Genomic DNA, 19,412 nt, shown 5'->3' with positions numbered 1-19,412 from the left:
TTTCCCCTTGAGTGGAAAACCTTTAGCTGTTCACTGCCGGCATGCCGAAACAGAACTTATCTTGGACTGGAGAAATCTCTGTAACTAGCCTTCTTTGGGTGACATAATCAGTTGGATTTCAGAATGATGGATGAGTCACAATGGAAGACTCAGAAACCTGGTGTCCCAGTGAACTTGGCTATTCATTAATAGCACTTTTTTGTGTGAATCAGTTCTGACCTGCTGAATGATATGATCTTCTAAGATAAACTGTGCTGTGCAAAGAGATTTTGACAAAACCTCAACCAGAGCTCCTGATAGTTTAATGTGACTTGCTAGTGGGAGCTGGGGTTGCGGGGAGGGCTGTGTGTTCGTTCACACACAGTGGCGTGGGATAACATAAGCCAAAGCCACTCTGTCCATTCCCTTCTTGGGGAATTAAATTCTGTTTCACTTGCACTTTTCTTAAAGTACTGAGCGATGCTGCACTGCAGCTGTCCAGAACCCACCCCTTTGCACATATGGGCATTTCTGTAGTGGATCCGCGTGGGTCGGTAGGGAGAGTCAGACTTTTTCAAGATGATTGTTGCTCTAAAAATGTAAGTTCTTTACGCAGTTGCAGTTCAGAGTCCTGCTCTTAGCAATCAAGAAATTAGAAAAATGTTCATTCTGTTGAGAGGGTTTATGTGTCTGTGTCTGGGTAGGATTTTGTTTTGCATCACTGCTTGGGCCAGGTTAGACCTGTGGACTCCAGAGCCCCATGGCTGGGTCAGGTCAGTGAATGCCAATGCACCTGGGCTCAGGTCAGGTTCTATTCTCAGGTCAGGTCGTATGTTCCCAAGCACTTAGCACAGTGCTCTGCATGTAGTAAGCGCTCAGTAAATATGATTGATTGAGCCAGTGACACTCAACTGGCTAAAATGTCAAGTATCCCCAGGGTGGTGAAGTTTCCACCTGTACTTCCAAATGATGAATTAACCTTCTTTTGGCATTTTTGTCGAGACCGTTCTAATGTTGCTCTTGTCAGTGACTCAATCAATGGTATTTATTAAGCGCTTAGTATGTGCAGAACACCATACTGAGCACTTGGGAGAGTGCAACAGAATTAGCAGCCACTAATTTTTAGTGTTGGTTCACCTTCCTGTGAACAGTTGAGATTTCTTGATCATATTAATCAGAAATGCCAACTTTTCATTTTAGATGGGAGTGATCTTGGAGGGTTATGTTGAGAGAGTAGAGAACAGAGGGATGGAGGATGTACGAAATGGGAATGAAGAAGAAAAGAGGATCTGGGAGAGAAAAAAGGAAGGGAAGAGAGAGAAATGGAGGGAAAGAGGTGGTGGAGAGAGAGGGGAGAGGAAGGAAAGAGGGCACCTCTCCTTCACGGCCAACCTTTCTCCTCCTTTCTTCCTCCTCCCCCTCCTGCTCTTTTTCCTTCTCTCCCTCTTCCCCCCTAGCTGCATTAGCATGCCAAGCAACAGTAGCTATTAGCCCTGGCCCAGGAGAGGCCAGCTGATTGGGAGCTGCTGCCCCTTGGCCAGCCCTGGCAGTTTCCGGTCTGGAAAATGTTACAGCCCTTACGCGGACTGGCTTTGCGGCACTCGCCGTTCCACTTGCGACCCCTTCGTGGCTCCGAGGGATCCAGCGGGCTAGCCCCAGCTGCCTACCCTGCCCCCAGACTATGAGCTTCACCCCCTTGGTTCTAGTCTCGAGGGGATGATTGTATCCCTCCCCACCCTCTTGCCCGAGGAAATTGGCATACCTGGTACAGCATGCTATAGAGCATAGAGCATGGGCCTTGGAATCAGGAGGTCATGGGTTCTAATCCCGGATCTTCCATTTGCTGTGTGACCTTGGGCAAGTCTGGCCCAGTTTTCTCATCTGGAAAATAGGGATTGAGACTGTGAGCCCTACTTGGGACAGGGACTGTGTTCAACCCGATTGGCTTGTATCCATCCCAGCATTTAATACAATGCCTGGCACATAGTAAGCACTTAACAAATGCCATCATTGTTATCATTATTTACCTGTTCCCTTCAAAAAGTTTAGATAAAGTCATAGGGAATAGTTCCCAAGAGATATTTAGCAAGAACAGGTAACGGTGTTAGAAATGACCTTTGTACAGCAAGTGAGGATGTCAGAGGGCAGCTATTGCACTATGCCAGCAAACATCCTCAGTGCTACTGCCAGAGACAGAATTCTAGACCAGCGGGGCTGCTGCTCACCATCCAAGGAGAAAGGTGATACGGTTCTGTGCGAAATGAGGAATCAGGGTTTCATGATTTATTCGTCCTTGGCCCTGGACAAAGCTTGCTCCCCTGAACTTATGCCTAGTGTAAGTGACCAGGTTTTAGGCTCAGACTTATATGGAGTCAATAAAAGTCATTTCACACACCTTTATTTTATATATATAACTACAAATTACTTATTCATAGTAATGTCTCCCCCTCTAGACTGTAAGCTCATTATGGGCTTGGAACATGTCTGCTAATTCTGTTGTACCTCTTTCCCAAGTGCTTAGTACAGCGCCTTGCACACAGCAAGCACTCAAATATGATCGATTGATGTATCTTTAGTAAATGAATTGACCCGCGTAATGCAGGGTTTGCATTCTTGCAGAAGCCCGCATTCAAAAAAGTCATGTTATAATTGCACTCACTATGTCCACTCTACATAAATGGCTTCATCCAACCCTACTCTGCGATTTATCCGTACAGGCTTGTGTTGTCAGAGGAACGTGCCTTAATTCCCTAACGACATTTTTGCCCCACTGCCTAGAGAAAAGGGGCTTTAGGACAGCACTGAGTGTATCCCTGTTAACCTCATTAACATATACATACTTGTTGACTGATACATCTGTCTTCCTACTAAGTGTATCCCAGAATATACCGGGAGAGATAAGCCCAAGAAATCAAACAGGCTACTGACTAGTTGGCCTAATCGCCACTCTTATAGGCAGGGTACCCTTGGGGTCCATTCGGCCAGTATCCATTAGTCTTTTCTCCCTGGCTTGCATGGGACCCAGACAGCAATGGATCTTTCGTATCCTAATATCCGGGCTGTAGTTTGCGTGTCTTCCCCTTCCGCGCCTATGTTATGTTCTCATTTTAAGTCCCAGCTTATGAGTGATCATTCGGGGTTTGGTTTCTCCTCTCTCAGTGTTCCATTGACCTCAAGAAAAATGTACTAGTGATTGGCACCACAGGCACGCAGACGACCTTTCTTCCAGAGGGAGAGTTGCCAGAATGTGCAAGATTGGCGTACGGTGCAGGACGGGACGACATGCGGCCAGAGGAGATTGCAGACCAAGAACTAGCAGAAGCTCTCCAAAAATCTGTAGAGGATGCAGGTATTTGAGGCAGCCAGACCACTAAGTAATAACCATTCAGTTGATCGGTGAACTAGCACTCTGTGAGCTTCGATTGCCGTCATCAGCCCCAGCATCCAGGAAGGGCCGTGTCCAAATTATTCGGTATCGGACTGTCCCACCTCCCATGCCTAATCAAGTGGGTGCCAAAGGCCAGGTAGACAAGAGGAATCTATCACTCCTAGTTTGGTTGAGGAGGTTGGAGTTGGAGTGTCTACAGACCACAGTTTGCTTTCATTTACCGACAGGGTTTTCAACAGCCTCCCGAGTGCCCTAAGGCTGTGTTCTCTCACCCCTTATGCCTCTCAGTGGATTTCTTAGGGGTGAGGGGGGTTTTCCAAAAGGAAGTATATCAGTAAACTAAAAACTTTTATCAAAAACATCATTTTCCGAAAACCCCTATACCTTCCGTCTGAGGGACGTCCGAGATAATTATTCTTCATTCTGAATATTACTAGAAGTTTTGGGACCCTTTTATTTGGGGGGTCAGCATAGATTGTGTAATTAAGCATCCCCTTCCTAAAGTCTTCCAATCAGAAGCAAAGCTATCTCCAAAGTCAAGGGATTCCCACTAACTTTAAGGGGTCTAATTGACCCTGCCGAGTTGTCATATATGTTGAACACCTCTCATATTAGATTGTAGGTCACATAAATGACTTTATGGTGTGAGGAGAGGTGGAATTTATAGTGTTGGTATTTGTTAAGCGCTTACTATGTGCCGAGCACTGTTCTAAGCGCTGGGGTGGATACAGGGTAATCAGGTTGTCCCACGTGGGGCTCACAGTCTTAATCCCCATTTTACAGATGAGGGAACTGAGGCACAGAGAAGTTAAGTGACTTGCCCACAGTCACACAGCCAACAAGTGGCAGAGCTGGGATTCGAACTCATGAGCCCTGACTCCAAAGCCCGTGCTCTTTCCACTGAGCCACGCTGCTTCTCTATGATAAGGCCATAGTTGCAAGGAAGAGTAAGAATAGTAAGTTGGGCTTCTTGTGATAGCTTTTTCTCAAAGGAAAAGCAGGGTATATTCTTTTCGTTTTTCCATTTTGTTTTTGAGAGGCAAAACAAACTTATCCCTTGATTGTCCACCAGTTGTCACCGGGGCCTAGCCAAAGCCAGAACTTTGGATAAGTTGTCCATCAGCTTGTTTGGGTGGCCGAAAACATTTTCCATGCCAGCATGGAAATTTGCTCTGCTGCCTTTGTCCAGAGTTACATATACAAAGTACAGATTTTAGCCATCACATAAGCATATTGCTAAAAGTCAAAGTAACCCACAGGGCTTCTTGAGCTTGGCCAAGTCCTTCTCTAGCAAGGGAATTGGTACGGTCAAGAGAAAGGGGGATTCCAAGCAAAACTGGAGCTTTCATCAATGCAGAAATAATTCCGAAGTGAAAGTAAGCAAACCCAAATACTAAACCCGTAGCATTTGAGGTTTCAAGTAGTTTGGAGCCAGGTAACTCTCCCTGGAGTCTCACAAGTTTCATAAATTTGGAGTCCGAGAACTTCTTCCGGAACTCCCAGCCCTCCAAGACCAGGGTACGTTTGCTCCGGAAACAACTTGGCCATATATTTCCTCTTTAACCCACTCACTTGATAAAATCCTTCTTGGCTAGATGGGTGAGACAAAAGATTAAAAGATTTGAAGTAGATTCCTCTTGTAGGTGGAAGAAGAAAAGTGTTAAATTTTAAAGAACTAAAACAAGTTAGGAAGCAGTAAGCCTTTTCTAGTTCCCTTGGTGGTGTTGGCAGTTTGTAGTTTGAAAGATTAGAATGCATAATGTGCTCTTGGTCGTTTTTAAGAATCTGGCTAATGGTTTTTTGTTGTTTGGTGAATAAGAACTTAAAGCTGGTGAACAGCGACATTTTCAATGAGTACACTTACTTTGATTATTCTTATTTAATCATTTTGTTAGCATCTGCATCAAAATTATTGGGGAGCCACCCCAATGACAGTTGATCTGAGATTTGAGAACTCTTCAGCCCCAAAAGGCTGAACAAAATGAACTTCATCTGGGACATTTGACTAACTGCCAGGAAGATGAGAGATATCAGAAGTTAAGCAAGGATGTAACCTGACCAGGCTTAGTATAGTGAAGAAAAATTTACTTTAACTGAATGAGAACTTAAAGCACCTCAGCGGTGTCTTCATTTCTCACCCAATTATTGTGTTTGCCAAAATGTAGCCAGTATGGGGAAATAGAAATCTTTCTCACCTAATTCATATGTGTTGGCTTGTGAATTCAGGGTGTTTCTAGTGGATGATTCCTTATAAAGTGTGTTTGGAAAGCTGTTGGAAGGCAACACGTCCCATTTTTAAAAGAAAGCTACCTCAAGGAATAAACGGCAACTCCCAGAAGAATTTTTCTTAAACTAAAAGGAACGCAGTGCAGTGTTGATGCTGCCGAACTCTGGTTTGGATGGCAGCAAAAGGAGCGGGTCTTTAACCTTGCATGTCGTGTGGTTTGAGTCGCTAACCCAAGTTTGCCTGTTTGTTTCCTAATTCAAACAGAACGTCAGAAGCCTTGATGCATGTAGTGTGTGTTTACTGCAGCTGAAGTGGGCCTCAGACCAGGTATTTATAGCCGCCACTATGAGCCTCCAGTGCAATCATCTTGCCTTCTTCCTTCTAAGCGGAATCAGGGAAAAACCATCTACGAAGCTTTTCACCGTGTTTGATCTGAATGTTCCCTCCGTAGGCTTGCAATTATAAATATATATGATTTTCTGGTTTCCAAACTATGCCCTTGGTGTTGAATGCCCAAAGCAACAAATATAGCATTAATTAAGAAGAGATTCCATAACCAACAGCATGGTCTTCGTAATTAACCTGTACATCCTATTATACAGTAAGATATATAAATCTAATTCAAGGTCTTTAGGTATCAGTGTGTATACCCATTTCTCGCTGATCATATATGTATGGGCGATAACAGTTTTTTAAATAGACTTCTATTTTGGTTTATTGGGGGTCGCATTAATGTGTTTTTCATTATTTCCTATGAGAAACTAAACTTCTCTTTTAGCACTCTTTCACTTAGCATTGTAGTTTTGTGGAGCTGATGAAGAGCACTGAGGTATGGTAGTATATTTCTAAAAATCTAGGGGGCTCTTTTAGAAGCTGCCATGGTCCTGGATCCATCTGGCACACTAGTGTAGGCAGTAGAACAGACATGCCAGTAAGAGTAAGACCGTGGACTGTGAGGAGAGACAGAGCAAGCAAGTAGCCAACAAATAGAGAACTGGAACCCAAAGATTCCCACGCAGTCAGTGCTGCTGCCCAGGACCAATCAGAAATTGGGCAAGGCATTCATTCCGTCGAATTTATTGAGTGCTACTGTCCTCATGGCAGAAGAGGTCCTGTAGAAGAGCCGGATTTAGCCAGGTGGCAGTGAGTGGTCAGCGGAACCATAGGGGTCTTGGCCACCTACATTACTGTCTTTCCTAATAATAATAATAATAATAATAATGTTGGTATTTGTTAAGTGCTTACTATGTGCCGAGCACTGTTCTAAGCGCTGGGGTAGACACAGGGGAATCAGGTTGTCCCTCGAGGGGCTCACAGTCTTAATCCTCATTTTACAGTTGAGGTAACTGAGGCACCGAGAAGTTAAGTGACTCGCCCAAAGTCACACAGCTGACAAGCGGCCGAGCCGGGATTCGAACCCATGACCTCTGACTCCAAAGCCCGGGCTCTTTCCACTGAGCCACGCTGCTTCTCGTGGCTTTCCTGGGATACCCCCACAGAGACACGGAGACAAACACACAGTGGTAGATTTAAAGAGAGAGGCCCAGCAGCTCCAAAGGAAGGCACCAACTTAGCTGTCGTCAGGTGGTCATAGGGATGAGGAGCGAGGAAGAACAATGGAAGACTGGAAAGTAACTAGGAAGAAGAGAATAAAAGAAACGTCGAGAATTAGACGAAAGCATTAGTTCCCAGTACCCAAAGTTGTGGGTTTTATTGATAAATATCAAAGTAATTATATCATTCCATCCCAAATGATATCAAATTGCAAACTGCTATCTTATAATGCCTTTTGCCCCACAGCAATCAATAAGACATACTTCCTGAGTGGCCAGTAGTACCCAAATGCTGAAGTGAAAGTTCTATCCTCTCACCATGTGCTTAACTAAGTTGTCTGACTAGAAGAGGTTTAGAGAACCTCTAAATTATTTCCATGTTACAGATTTGTAAGGGTGGGGTGCGTATTAATATTCACAGCAGAGCATTTGAGTTACGTAATCAGATGCTAATCCTCACAATTGCTGTAACAAATTGCGTTGTGAACTGGTGTCAGTAAATTGTTTTTAATGGTCTTTTGGTGCTCTAATTCAACAATGTAGAGGCTAGTGAATAGAGAATTATTTGTGCTCTCGGCAGGGTGGGTGTAACTTGAAACTGGAGGAAGAAAAAGTAAATGAGGAGAACAGGCTAGTGGTGGAGAGAGCCCCTTTGGGATTACATAGTGTGAAAATGTACAGAAATGCAGAGCCTGTTACCTAGTGATCAGCAGGTGTGAGTTTGAATCTAAATTGATATTACTGTGTGATAAATATTTTTAAAATTTGTCTTTATTCCTTTTTGGTTTTTATCAATTTTAAATATGTTTAACAGTTACTTTTTTATCAGAATCTAAAATGCCTTTTTCAAACATTAACTAATTTGACAGGTATCCCTTTGAAGTTGCTTCATTTGGAAGGATGTGGATTCAGGATCTCTGTCTTGTCCATTTTCTTTTATTTTTCCTACCTTGAGTTAGATGCCATCTCAATCTTGCCGTGATTCAGGCCAGGGCAAGTTTAGAGGTGCTAGAGAGCAGAGTGCTGATAATTCTGGCTTCCTGTAGACCTCCCAAGAGAGTGACTTCATTCATTTTTACAGGTAGCTTCCTTCCTACCCTGCAATATCCCTGATTTAAAGGGGTTTTTTTGTTAGCTCTTCCGTGATCACCTTGGGAAAAATATAACTTGGAATAAGAGTAATTCTTAAAACTTCAGGATTGCTCTTACAGGCTCATTCCTAAATTCAGTGATTAGTTTCTATGCCACATAGACACAGGGATTTTATGTCAACATTGACCACCCATCCAGCCAGCATCTGCATGCACATTAATGGTACTTGAATATTTACTCATATTAAATTGCAATGAAAGCACTTTAAAAATATGTAGGTGGAAACCTAGTCAGTTTGGCGCATTACACTGTAGCAAACACATTAAGGAAAGAGGTATTGTTGTTGCTTTCTTTTGTTTATAGGTAGCAGAAAAATGGATTTAAAGGACCTGCTTTCATCCTGTATGATTGAAAATATCTATATTTATGTACATCGTAAATACTTGTTTGTGTGATTACACACGTAGAAGGAAAACCTCTGACAGCCGTTACCCGCTAACTGGATCTTTGTTTCTCTTTCCCTTTCTACGCACGCAGAGAAAAGTGATAAAGAAACTACCTCACTGGGAATGTCATCATTACCAACTTCGGATGGATTTAACTGTCCAGCCCATTCTTCAGGACATGGTTCTAGGATCAGTAACCCTACAAGTCTCGATCGCTCCGTCTCAGCCCCTGCTTCAGTTTGCTCACACGAGCCCAGGCTTACAGAGATCATTGAATCTAAAGCTGCAAAGGCTTTGGAGGCTTCACCTGAATTGCAGATAACCCCGGAAAAGAAAGAATGTTCTCCTCCTGAACAGGTCCTTCCTGGTCATGTTTCTTTAGCAGAAGGTGCCCCGGCCACCCAGGCCTCTACAAGTCCAGCTATTGCTTTGCAGAATTCATTGGAAGAAACAGTTGTTGCAGACAATCCAGAGAAATCTCCCGAAGAGAAAAGCTCCCAGGATTTCGAGGTCCATCCCGATACAGAACAGAAAGCTAGTTTGTCCACCTCAACCCTCGGGGTGCCTGATCCGCAGATGGTTCTAGATGAAGAACGTCAGCATTTAGAACATCTGGAACCGAGTGGAGAAAATAATCTTCGACAGCATATAAATTTAAAGAATGAGCAACTGGAAGTAGAACAGAGGGAGCCGGTTGACTCAGATCAACTTAACACCACCGAGGACCTAGAATTGCCTTCTGTAAGGCAGCAGAGCCATACCGTGGTCCGACAGAACTCTGGTGATTTTCCAGCTGAAACTAAAGGAAGTCAACAGCAGGAGATAAATATTCCCTGTCCAGAAGAAAGTACCCCTCCAGCGTCTTTTGACTGCTCAGAAACCCTCATGGAAATAGATGTAGTTGAGCATTCCCTTGTCACTGAGCACAACCTGGCAAGCAGACGGAAAACTGACGTGAAGAATGTGGCTGCATCTGATTTCAACTTAGATAATCCTTGGATGGAGGTCGAGATAGCAAAGCTTAACTCCTCATCAGGAGTTTTGAGTAATTTGGTCACCCCTCCTGATTTTCGGTTCCCTGAAAGTAATGTTGAAATGCCTGCAACTGATACTGAATCTCCATATTTACTAGATAGAGGTTGTTCTTCCTCATTAAACTCTTCTGGCCTTCACCAGCCCTCCACAGAGCCTCCAGTCCCCTGTGAAGAACCATGTGTATCTGTAACTGCTGCCCTAAAGGAACTTCACGAACTTTTGGTTGTCAGTTGTAAAGAAACTTCTAAAACTCCTGTTCGGAAAGAAGTCCCCTGTCACCTGGAAACGGCAGTGGAAGATCATGCTAACAGCGAGGAAGCTTCTACACAGCACCCCGAAAGTGAGCATTTGGGGGCAGACTTGGAGGAGCAGAATCTGGAAGGCCCCTCCCATCAGGGGATACGTGGACACGGGAAAGCTGAGAAATCCATCGAGACACCACCTGGGTTCGAAGGAGTAGAAAATGACAGCTTGGAAGGTTTGGACCGCAGACTGACAGCGCCTGCTGAAGAGGTTCAGAAATCTCCGGCATTCTTGAGGGAGAGCTCTTCAGTTTCTCTAACCTCTGCTGAAACAACTGATTGGCCAAGCTGCACTCTGGGTGAGGAAACTTCACCTGGACCCTCGGCAGGTGACGGGAAGCCTGTCAATCAGACGTTGGAGCAATTTGAGTCCTTTTCATCTGAGATCATATTAGTTAAAGACCTCCATCTGGCCACAGAACATCTGCTGATAGGAGTGCCTAAAACCAGGGAAGATGCCGCCTTTCCCGAAGCCCCTCCGTCCCCTCGTGATTTTGATCCCCCAGACTCCTCTGTTCTTCCAGCACCGGTTTTTCCCTCTGCAGACGTTGACCGGATATTGCGAGCGGGCTTCACGCTGCAGGAAGCTCTCGGGGCCTTGGAACAAGTTGGCGGAAATGCAGACCTTGCTCTTCTCATTTTGCTAGCAAAGAATATCGTAGTTCCTACATTACCTTGGAAAAGGCGGGCCTGACTAGGCCCCCTTCTTTTTTAATATATGTACAAGTATATACAGCCTATGTAGAAACTTGCAAGCAGAATGTTGGGCTAGATTATTTTTTTTTTTGTACGATTTTTATTTTCTGCCAAAAGTTTATTTATGATCTCTTCTTGCCTATTACCCTAGTTAAAACCGGGCCTTTTAATGTGTTGGCAGTGTGCACACACAGGAGCTGTTTATTCACAGTAAGATAATGTGTACTGGAATAAAGTTGATGCTTTTAGTTCATGTGTAACAACCAGGTTAGAATGAGCTTAAGCATTTTGAAAACAGCAGAAGCCCTTGAGAAACCCACTGCTTTATGCATCTATAGGTAGAGTGACTTAGCGTAGTAGGCATTTGGCTGGGCTTGGAGAAAAGATAGAGCATGCTGTCTCAGAGAGCGACAAATCCAGTTTACCGGGAACTCTTTGTTACCCATGAAGTGATGTTTAGGTTTGTACCTGGTACTCGTGTGTGTGTGTCTGTCTGTCATCCACTTCAGAAAGTCAAGACCCGTGATTGCCTAGAACTGCTTGCTTTTTTTGTGCCCATCACCTCAGAACCTGACACTCTGGGTGTCTAGGATTAGTACTTCTTGTGCAATATGTTCTGCTGTTAGACTGCCAGAATCTTTTATTTCATTGGCTGGGATCTTGTTTTCAGAGTTCAGTTAGAGAGGGACTTTGTGTTGCCCAAGTCAGAAATATCTGATATTCTATCTGTGGGTGGATTCGGGTCATTTCATGGGCCATGGATGAGGAGTGATGAACCAAAGACACTCGGGGGGGGGGGGGTTACCAGAGTTTGGGTTTACCAAATTCCCACCAAGAGTCCCAATACTAGTTGTCCAGTGGTGAACTCATGACTCTGAGCCCTAGGAGTTCACTTACCCTCTTATCCACTTCATACCAATCCTCTCCTAGGAGCCGGTACTGTTGGGTGCCTGAGCTTTCTTGTTCTGCAAGCGAAACTTAGAGGAAGCGTATCGTATGCTAGATTATCTCGGTGATTGGGGAGAATGGCCTGGGCCATCGGAAAATTGATGGTCAGAGGGGCTTTCCAGTTACTAGCCTCTCTCTCCTTTTGAGTCCATACTTCTCCATTCATTTTCGCAAAGGCCTCCTATTTTAAATAGGGTTTGTAGATTTTCGGGGTTTTTTGTCTGTTTTTTGGTGGTCATAGGGGTTAAACTCTCATGGCCTTCTGGGAAGACCAGTTCTTGAAATTCTTTTGCCCCTCTGGATCCAGGGGAAAACTCTGCCTAGTGACTTCTTTCCTGGGAGAAGATTTGTTTTTTCCACTGCTTGAAAATCACATTGTCTTTTTAGTTTGAAGGCAGAGAGGACAAGGCATGATAAATCATAATCATATGAATCAAAGTCAACTCCTAGAGAGCCCTCTTTGCAAATTCTCTGAAGAGGCTGTATATAACTTGGACATTCTACAAACTTTCTGTTTCCAGCAACAATCAAATCTCTCAGCCTAATGGATGGAAATCAACTGACTGCTTTTAGGGATGTTAAGATTACTCTTTTTCACTCCTCTCACTCCTGCTTCCTTTTGGTTAGTCTTTGTAAAAGTGTTTAGCTGGTTGGTAAGAGACAGAACCAGCTTCCTGGAGAGAGGGCCCAGAAGGATGGATTTTAGGTGCTTATTGAAACAGTACGTTATTTGGCTTGTCTACCCATAAGACAGTTTTTCTTTTAGATTGCTTTGGGAAAATATTGTACTCTTTTTTTCCCCCCTCCACTCCAGAGATTTGAAATTTAATATTGAAGTTTCTGTGAATCCACTTCATTTTGCTGGGATCAGCCTTGAAAATATGGGTTTTTAAGTGTAAAATCCAATAGTGGTACTTTGGCTAGCCTTTACGTTAAGCTTTGTTTCAAGATGGGGAGAAAGTGATGGTTGTGAAAGTGAAATGTTTCTAACAGTTCACTTCTCGGAAGACTTCTAGGTGTAGAAAGGAAGGCTACCCAGTTTTTCTGTTGGTTAAGCAGAGGAAGTATTGACCATAGTATAAAAGTATTGAGTCTGAATCCCAAGAATGCAAATGACGTTAGAAACAGTTGCTAGTTGTGTGGATTCTGAACAGCACTGTTGCGAGAGTTCTGCCTTAGTGTCTTTTAAGCCTGAATTTTAATTGAAAATCAAATGCATCAAAAGCCTTATTGAGGGTGCTTCTGAGGAACATTTTGAATGAGACTCTAGCTCCAGGGCATCTGCCAATATCCATAAAGCTTTTCTTTTATTTTCTTTTTTAAGTACAGCTTTTGAACTTTTTAAACATTTTTAAGATTTGCAACTTCTTGCCATTTCTTCATTCTGTTTGTGTGAAATAAACTTGAGTCAATACTGTTAGGGTTTTCTGTGTTACTTTTTCATTCAGCAGTTACTAGAAACTCCACGTCAACCATCAGGGTTACTAGAGTTCTGAAGATATCCTGGGCTCGGCACTCCCATCCAGCATGATGGTACAGAGTCACTGGTCTCATTTTTCCAAAGTGTTACACAGATCCAACTTTGTTCCCAATATAGTTTGAGGAGTTGTGCTTGTGATGTGGTGGAGTCTTCCTGTTCTCACCCCAGTCCTGCCCACCTTTTACAAGGGCAAAAACCAGCGGCTGACTGGTTCTCCTTTTTCTGTTCAGAGTTGAAGGATTTGGAACCCGCGTGTACCACCAGCCGATAATTACTTGCCCACTCACCCAGGACAGATCATTTAAACCAAAAGATAAGCGAATACAGTCTCCCTTTTACTACCTGGGGAAAGGGGAATCTGGTTTACAAATACATATAAATATATATGCAAGATCCGTTGAATGTTTTGAACTCGGTTTCAAAGCAGATTTACGTAGTGGTCTTTCACTGCAAAGCTGACATTTATCTTCAGTTATTACTGTTTTTTCTGCTGTAATGTGCTCCAGGAAAATATTGCTGTGATACTGCTTTGAACTACTATAGCACCTTTCATTTGGGGATCTTTGCCTTCCAGTGAAGAAGAATTTCTCCTTCGAATAGTTGAGAGAGTTTGAAGCCCTGATGATAGAATATTTTGGTAATTCGGGGCCAGGCTGGGATTAGACTAAGGGATACTGACCCAACCTTACTTTTGTCCATGAGTGGTAAAAAAAAAATACCTTTAAAATAAAGCTATCGCTTTGAAAACAGAACGTCCTCATTGTGGGTGGGGAACCAACTCTGAGAAGCAGCATGGCCTTGTGGATAGATCGGGAGGCTAGGAGTCAGAAGGACCTGGGGTTTTTGTCAGCTTTGCCACCTGTCTGCTGTGTAACCTGGGAAGCAGCTTGGCAAAGTGGATAGTCCAGGGGCCTGGAAGTCAGGAGGTCATGGGTTCTAATGCCAGCTCCACCACTTGTCTGCTGTGTGACCTTGGGTAAGTCACTTCTTTACTTCTCTGCGTCTCAGTTGCCTCATCTGTCAAATGGGGATTGATATTGTGAGCCCCAAATGGGACAGGGAATGTATCCAACTTGATTTGCTTGTATCCATCCCAGGGCTTAGTATAATGCCTGGCAAGTAGTAAGCCCTTAAATGCCATCATTATTATTAATCCCCATTTTACACCCATTTTACGGTGAGGTAACAGGCACAGAAAAGTTAAGTGACTTGCCTAAGGTCACACAGCAAAGAAGTGGTCAAGCCGGGTTAAAAACCCAGGTCCTCTGACTCCCAGGGTGGGCTCATTCCACTAGGTCCCACTGCTTCTCTGAGATTTATTGTTGGGAAATGTACTCAGAATTGTTTTATAAAATTGGATAACAGAGAACTAGGCATTGTGATTTACAATATGTTTTGGGGCCTCCGCAGCCACCCAGGATAGGTTGGAGTTGGAGAATTTTAGCCTGAGCCTAATGAGTGAGATGAAGGTTTGGGTGAAGAAGGAAATTTTCTAATAATTGCAAGTCTTGGTTTTATATCTACCTGTGCTTCTTAATTTCCCCACATAATATATCCATTTTACAGCATGTCCTGGTACATTCAGACCTTGAATTTTCTGCCGCTTTCTTAGGAAGAAGGCTTGAAAATCACTGATGGCCATTCAAGGAATGCACAGATTGGCTCATCTATCTAATAATCTGGATTTTGCTGTTGTCACCCCTGCCCAGATTTGGTTCATCAGGGATTCTCTGCACTGGACAGATGAATCTGTAATTAGATGGAAATAGGTACTGCAGGGGTAATGCTTCCTACAAATTCTTGGAGGGGCCATGTGTTTTCTTGCATAATCCACATCGAGGGGGTGAAATAACTAGGACAACCCAGCTCAAAGGTCAATTTTGGGAGTGCCATTTTCCCTTTAGTGCTCAATCATCAGAAGTAAGAGTCACGGTCACTGCTTGGGTCATCTAAGTTCTATCCCGTGATAGAGTCTGGGGAGAAATTTATTTCAGATCTGGAGTAGGGAGTCCTGGCTTGGGAAGGTCAAATAGATGGCCTCAAACTAATAAGAAAATAATGGTTGGTGGGACCAGAGAACTTGAGGGTGTTGGTGATTTAAGCTGTTGAGCTGGCTCTGGATGAGTAGTGACTGAAAATTTTTACCACCTAAAAAGACGGCTGCTGATGGAAAAGAGTTAAAAGTGTGAAGGATAGTGCCAAACAGTTTAGTTCACAGATTGTCGAGTGATGGTACCCCCAAACCACTCTGACAGTTGGAGCTGATAGCCCTGTGCAGTTGATTATGTGGCCTGTGTTTTTTCCTTCCTTTAAAGTGGTCATGTCACTTCCAGGTTACTTTTTGAAGTTCCTGGACTGTGACCAAGTCATTGTTTTGGGTTTTTTTGTTGGTTTTTTTCTCCTCATTTTTATAGGAAGGGCTTTGTGTCCTATGGCCATTTCAATTTAAATCATCCACTAGTCTCTTAGAGCACTGATGGGAAAATGTCACTGTCTGATCAGTTATCTCTTCTCGGAGTTTTACACGTGTCAGTTTCAGTGACTCCTGCCGCAGAGTAATCCAGTCACTGGAAGGATTAGTTGAACCTGTTTTTCACCACTTAACAACTGGTTTGTTTTTTGATCATTTAAATTCCCTCCTTTTTTTTTTCAGCAGAGTTTTGAAAAAAGATGTTACCAGCTTTCCATATCTGGAAAAATAGCTTTGGCAGTCCTAAGGGGGAAAATCAAGACCTTATTTTCCCCACACACATATATATCCACCCCTGTCAACTGCCTTGAATTTTCACAGTGAACACGAACTTTTCTTTTTGAAGCATTAAGACTGTCTATAGTAACTTTTTTTAATAAGAATTAGGCTATTCTGTAAAGCTAGCTTCTCAGCAGTTTGGCAACTGTTCAGCCAATGCTTTGGGTCCCAAGAGTTGGGAAAACTCTTCCAGGAATTTAAGGGAATCAAACTCAGGAATCCCAAATCTGGTTGCATTTGTGCCATTGGTCTGTTGGGCTGAACATGTAGTTTGTCTGCAGCAAAGTAAACTGGATGCATTTGGCGAATAAGTTTGTTTTTTCAAGCATCAGGATATGTCAGCCTTGAGTAATCAAAATACACTTGATTTTTCTTGTTTTGGGTTTTTTTAAAATATTAGGGACTTTCTTGACAATAAGAATTGATGTAAAAAATTTGATATTTAAAACAATAAAACTTTTCTCAGAAGAGTATTGTTTGGTTTGTTGATTTGTTCTCATTCAGTAGTATTGATTAAGCACAAACTGGGTGGAAAGCACTTTATGGAGTGCTGGGAAGAAATATAGGGATGAAAATTAGACTTGGTTCCTTGACCCCAACAGGCTCACAAAATCTAAGAACAATGTTGAGGGGGAGAGTCAGTGGGAAGAAAAGAGAAAGTTAGTACAGACAGTGGGCAGGGAGTGCATCTTCCCCCTCTGTGCTATACTTTCCCAGGCGTTTAGTACAGTGCTCGGCACACAGTAAGCAATCAACGAATATCATTGATTGTTTGATAACTGCAATAGACTTGGAGCTGGGGGGCAGAGTTTCAGGCTTCTCATGGCTCAGAGCTCAACAGGCACAGTAGTCTCAGATACACGGCAGTCTTCCCAGCGACAGCTGTGTCTTGTTGGCCTTGGGTGGCAGAAGAAGGGGGTGCTGGAAGCCTGAAGGTATGGAGACTGGACACCCTCTCTTCCAGGCAGCAGACTCAACAATTTGATGAGCTGGGGTTTGACCCCTGCCTGGCTGGAGAAGAGGGGCCCGGTGAGTTTCCTATACCTTTTTGCTTGTGTGTGTTTACATCTTTTTTTGTGGTATTTATTAAGCACTTACTATGTGCCAGGCACAAAGTCTTAATCCCCATTTTACAGATGAGGGAACTGAGGCCCAGAGAAGTTAAGTGGTTTGCCCAAGGTCACAGAGCAGACAAGCGGCAGAGCCCCTATTAGAATCCGGTCCTTCTGCTTCCCCGGCTCACCGGCTCACGCTCTATCCACTAGACCATGCAGCTTCCCTCCGTCTCTTCAAAAAAGTTAAATGCTATCTCCACTCAGGCTCGGCAACCTATTCCTAAGCAGCAGGAAGGACTAGCTTTGCAAAAAAGAAACACTGGTTTCCACTATCTTCCACATCTGGGTTGAGAGAAGTTAGGAACTTTCAAAAAGTAGTTGGTAGTTCAGCGACGTAGATAGCATTTGTAGTTATATGCATTCAGCATAAATCCAGTTGGGCCCGAGCACTAAAAAGTTATCCCCAGACACCCTAGGAGTTTGGCCAAAGGAAACAAGGCCCAGAAAGGAATAAAGTGTTTCTACCACATATGGGAATGGATCCCAGGAGTTCTGAGTCCCCGACTCTGGTTCAAATTCTAGGCACCATTCCTGATTTTCGTCTTCCTTCTTGAAGGATCATAAGATACTGGCCAACCGACCAAGGATATATTCGCTTCCTGGGAAGTAGAAGGATGTTACATCACTGCTTGGCACCTTGTTCCACAGGAGGCCCAGTTTTGCCATTTCAGATGAGGTTCTCCTTGGGAGAGCAAGTTTCTTCATGAAGCATCCATTGACAGATATCTCTTCAGGCCTCAAAACCCTGCACTGGCTTCCACATCAAGCAAAAATGCCCCGCAATTGACTTCAAGACTCTCCTCCTACTCACCCTATCTTACATAGCTGCTCTCTTCACCCACTTCACAACTTGCTTGCTTTGTTTACTTTATAACTAGCTCTCAACTGCCCCTCCTCTGCCCCCTCACACTGTTCCCCTGGCTTGGAACTCTTTCCCTCCCCAAATGCGACAGATCACAGCTCTCCCCATATCTAAAGCCCTCCTGAAAGCCTATTACACCAAGCCTTCCTCAATTCATTCTCAGCACCTCAAGTGATGCAAACTCATCAGCCATTTCTAGAACTTATATACTTAATTATATACATCCCGAATGGAACAATCAAGTATTTATTGGATTACCCGATTTTTATGTAATTTTGTCTCCCCCCCATTAGAAGGTAAACTCTCTGGGAAATGTCATTTGTTAGGATTTTTTTAATGGTATTTAAGTCCTTACTCTGTGACAGACCCTGTATTAAGTGTTGGGGTTCAGCTAATCAGGTTGGACACAGTCCATATCCCACATGGGGCTCACAGTCTTAATCCCCATTTTACAGATGAGGGAACTGAAGGACAGAGGAATGAAGTCACTTGCCCAAGGTCAGACATCAGGCAAGTGGTGGAGCCAGGATTAGAATTATTTGCTTAGTTGAGTGCATCGACTCCCTCCAATGGTTGCCCATCCACCTCTGATTCAAACCAAAACACCTTACTGTCAGCTTCAAGGCACTCAACCAGCTATCCTTCTACTACTTTAACTCTGATCTACTAAAACCCAACCCCCAGGCTTCATTCCTCTAACACAAACCTAACAGACGACCACTCTTCCCATTTTCAAAGCCCTACTAAAATCACAACTCCTCTGAGGCCTTCCCTGACTAGGTCCTCATTTCTCCTATTTATCCCCCTGCCCCTATGCAGTTGGACCCATACCCCTTAAGCACTTTCTCTTTACCCCACTCCCAGCCCCCAAACACTTATGTACATACCCCTATACTCATTTCCTCTATCAGTAATTAATTTTAATGTCTCCCCCTCTCGACTGTAATCTTCTTGTGGGCAGGGAATGCATCTTTTAACTCTTATAATATTCTCTTAAGCACCTATCAGGATGCTCAGCTAATCGCTCAGTACCACTGATTAATCGACACTCGGTGGGTGCTCTAAAAATACTATTACTGCTAGGATGAATGATCCTTGGGAACTCAGGAATTTCTCATGGCCAGGCTGGTTCCAACCAATCGATCAATCCTATTGAATGCTTACTCTGTGTATAGCAATGTACTTTTAGCATTTGGGAGAGTACAATATAACAGAGTGGTAGATACATTCCCTGCTGCCAATAAGCTTTACATTCTAGAGGGGGATATTGGCCTTAATATAAATGAATTATGGCTATGTATATAATTGCTGTGGAGCTGAGGGAGGGGTGAATAAAGGATGTTAAACCCAAGTTCAAGAGCAACAGAGAAGGGAATGGGAAAAGAGGAAATAAAGGTTGTTAAATCCAAGTTTAAGAACAACATAGAAGGGAATGGGAAAAGAGGAAATGAGGGTCTAGTCAGGGAAGGCCTCTTGGAGAAGTCCTTTGAAGGTGGGGGGGAGTGATGCTCTGATATGAAGCAGAAGGGCATTCCAGGCC

At 43.6% G+C, this 19,412-nt stretch overlaps 1 protein-coding gene across 2 annotated transcripts in view; it reads left to right on the top strand.

The window, feature by feature from the left end:
* The window catches only part of LOC100081001 (protein DDI1 homolog 2), a 37,567-nt gene extending 24,481 nt beyond the window's left edge, over positions 1-13,086 (top strand). Inside the window, exons 8-9 of one of the 2 annotated variants that reach the window (XM_029065410.2) lie at positions 3,139-3,328; positions 8,777-13,086. In XM_029065410.2, coding sequence (XP_028921243.1) covers positions 3,139-3,328; positions 8,777-10,716 — 2,130 coding nt within the window. In that variant the 3' untranslated portion in view covers positions 10,717-13,086. Of the gene's footprint in view, positions 1-3,138; positions 3,329-5,858; positions 5,922-8,776 lie in introns of those variants that run through there. The other variant, XM_029065411.2, reaches the window with a different exon arrangement.
* Positions 13,087-19,412: the final 6,326 nt, after the last annotated feature.

This window comes from Ornithorhynchus anatinus, chromosome 5, assembly GCF_004115215.2.
Source record: "Ornithorhynchus anatinus isolate Pmale09 chromosome 5, mOrnAna1.pri.v4, whole genome shotgun sequence".
In the NCBI taxonomy this organism is placed as follows: Eukaryota; Metazoa; Chordata; class Mammalia; order Monotremata; family Ornithorhynchidae; genus Ornithorhynchus; species Ornithorhynchus anatinus.
The sequence above is the reverse complement of the archived record's forward strand: the minus strand, read 5'-3'. Positions and strand labels throughout refer to the sequence as shown.